We start from the raw sequence: 2,640 nt of genomic DNA on the forward strand, positions 1-2,640 counted from the left end.
ATGTTGAATTAACGACCATTCATTCATTATTGTAATAATAGCATGAGAAAGCAAAATGTTTTCAATTCTGTCAGTACACAAGTGGCCCTCAAACTTTCAGTGATTAAAGTGGCCTAGGTGAGAGAGAGAGAGAGAGATAGAGAGAGAGAGCAAAAAATGAGTTGTGAGAGTAGGAGGGAGATAGATAAGACAGACAGACAGACAAAGTAATTGCTTTTGTTTATAATTCAGTTAATTTTGAAAATAAAGAAGAATTTAGTAAAATAATCGTCATTGTTCAAGCTGATGTTTGGAACATAAATTAACAGGAAGTTTGTATCACAAGACCAAGGACCATGTCAGGTGGTTTGGTATAAAAAAGGGTTAAATACACTCAATCTCACATTTATTCTTTTCCCTTCTTCTCTCATATATAATGCATCACTCCTTTATTCAGTTCTTGTTGCTTAAATCACTCTGGATCCATACATCTATTCTTTTTCTCACCATCCAGTCACCTACTTTTGTCTCAATCTCTCTCTCTCTTTCTCACTCTTTCTCTTTCTCTCACACACACACACACCTATAGGGTGTGAGGGAGGGAAGAAAATCATGACTCAACCAAATCACACATACATATAGTGTGTGTGTGTGTGTGTGTTACAAAAAAAAAACTTGGTTATAATCCAGTTTTAACATTTAATAAAGGATTTCTTTCATATTTATTTCAATCATACTATTTGGAACAATAAATAATCAGTCGACAGACCATGGTCATTTATTGTTCCACAGACCGCATCATATTATCTGGATGAAATGTCTGTAGTGGTGGCCATTGTTGTTTTTGTTCTTTTCTTTTTTCTTTTTTTAATAATAATATTAGATGAGAAACGTGAGAGCGAATCCATCACCAACGCCACCATGATTGTCTGTCTTCCTTTCCATGATTCTCATTTGTTATCAATGTTAATGGCACCTTAGAAAACACATTGGTCTCAACAGAACATAAGAAACTAATAACGAAAAATTGGAAAGTCCTTGACAAAGAAGTTGAAACTGCAACACACAGTTCTATTTGCAATAACTCTGGTTTACAAAAGGAAGCTACCCCCCCTCACCTCCCAAATATACAATAATGATTATTATCATTGTTATTCAAAGTGGTGAGCTGGCAGAATCATTAGCACACTGGGCCAAATGCTTCGCGGTATTTCATCTGCCGTTACGTTCTGAGTTCATATTCTGCCGAGGTCGACTTTGCCTTTCATCCTTCCGGGGTCGATGAATTAAGTACCAGTTATGCACTGGGGTTGATGTAATCGACTTAATCCCTTTGTCTGTCCTTGTTTGTCCCCTCTGTGTTTAGCCCCTTGTGGGCAGTAAAGAAATAAGTATCTTACCAACAAACTGTCTGGGGGTCGTGCGCTTTCAAAGATGTATGAAATTGTAAAAAAAATTAGTCAAGGGTTGCCAATAGGAAGGACATCCAGTTGTAAAACATCACATGAACAATTCGTATTCATCTAACTCATACTGGTATGGCAAAATAGATGTAAAACAAGAACAAATGAATGAATGCAATGGAAAATAGTTTACATAAAATCCGAACCCAATGATTTTACAATAAAATCAACAGAGCTGCAAGTAAATCAAGATCAGATACAAGAAAAAGGACAGAATGCAAGTCAGTGTCCGTTCTTCAACCCAATCTCACGGAAGCATCTAGAATACAAAGTAAAGCTGGGAAACAATATCACTTCAACTGTTACCTACATAGTAAAGCACTTGAGTGGAACGGTCTTGTGTGCCTGCACTTGTAACAAAGGTCATTAGAGTATTTCTTGTATCTGGAGGAAGAAGACAGAGAAAGTGAGTGCATTCAGTGAGAGATAAAGAAAACGATGATGACAAAAAACAAAAACAAAAAAAAAGCAATATTATTAATTAACTCTTAAGATTTAATGTTGATTGTATTAGAAATTATGATCAACCACATCACCCCCACTATGTTCCATTCGCTGCCTTCATCTCTAACCATCTGCCACTCTCTTCGCACATTAATGAACTTATTCACTCACCCATACCCATCCTTGGTCAATATTTTCTCATATATTCACCATTTTGTATCTTGAGTTTCTGTCACGAAACCCTCACCGCCATCTGTGTTTTCTTTCCAGTTACTCCCACCCACCCTTATATAATGCAGTCATGTATCTCCTCTGTATCAAGACTCCTGTGCCTGTCCCCCTCTTATAATTTAGTCGCTCATCACTTGATATAAAGCTATGTCCCTCTCTACTAGAGTAAAAGGTAAAGACCTGGTTCAGTCATGTATGGCCATAGGATTGCACCTAGAAAGTTAGCCTCCGAGGTACAAGTCTGGGCAAGGTTACTTATGGAAGACCAGCAGTTACCCCCCATGCATACCAGCTTCTCCTCTCCATGCCACTAATGTTATCCAAGAGATAGCAATTCTATAGCTGAATGAACTGGAGCAACGTGAAATAAAGTGTCTTGTTCAAGAACACAACACGCAGCCCGGTCCCGGAATCGAACTCACGTTTAGTGGCATCTTGTTTGTCTTTATGTTCTGAGTTCAAATTCCACCGAGGTTGACTTTGCCGTTTTGGAGTTGGTAAAATAAGTACTGAGTACGGGGGG

The 2,640-nt window shown here is 38.0% G+C and overlaps 1 protein-coding gene across 1 annotated transcript in view; it reads right to left on the reverse strand.

Moving 5' to 3' along the window:
- The window catches only part of LOC106878908 (dihydrolipoyllysine-residue succinyltransferase component of 2-oxoglutarate dehydrogenase complex, mitochondrial), a 166,083-nt gene that overhangs the window by 20,411 nt on the left and 143,032 nt on the right, over positions 1 to 2,640 (reverse strand). Inside the window, exon 4 of the mRNA XM_052971560.1 lies at positions 1,753 to 1,826. Within this exon, the coding sequence (XP_052827520.1) occupies positions 1,753 to 1,826 (74 nt within the window). The remainder of the gene's footprint in view (positions 1 to 1,752; positions 1,827 to 2,640) is intronic.

Source organism: Octopus bimaculoides, chromosome 11, assembly GCF_001194135.2.
Source record: "Octopus bimaculoides isolate UCB-OBI-ISO-001 chromosome 11, ASM119413v2, whole genome shotgun sequence".
Classification (NCBI taxonomy): Eukaryota; Metazoa; Mollusca; class Cephalopoda; order Octopoda; family Octopodidae; genus Octopus; species Octopus bimaculoides.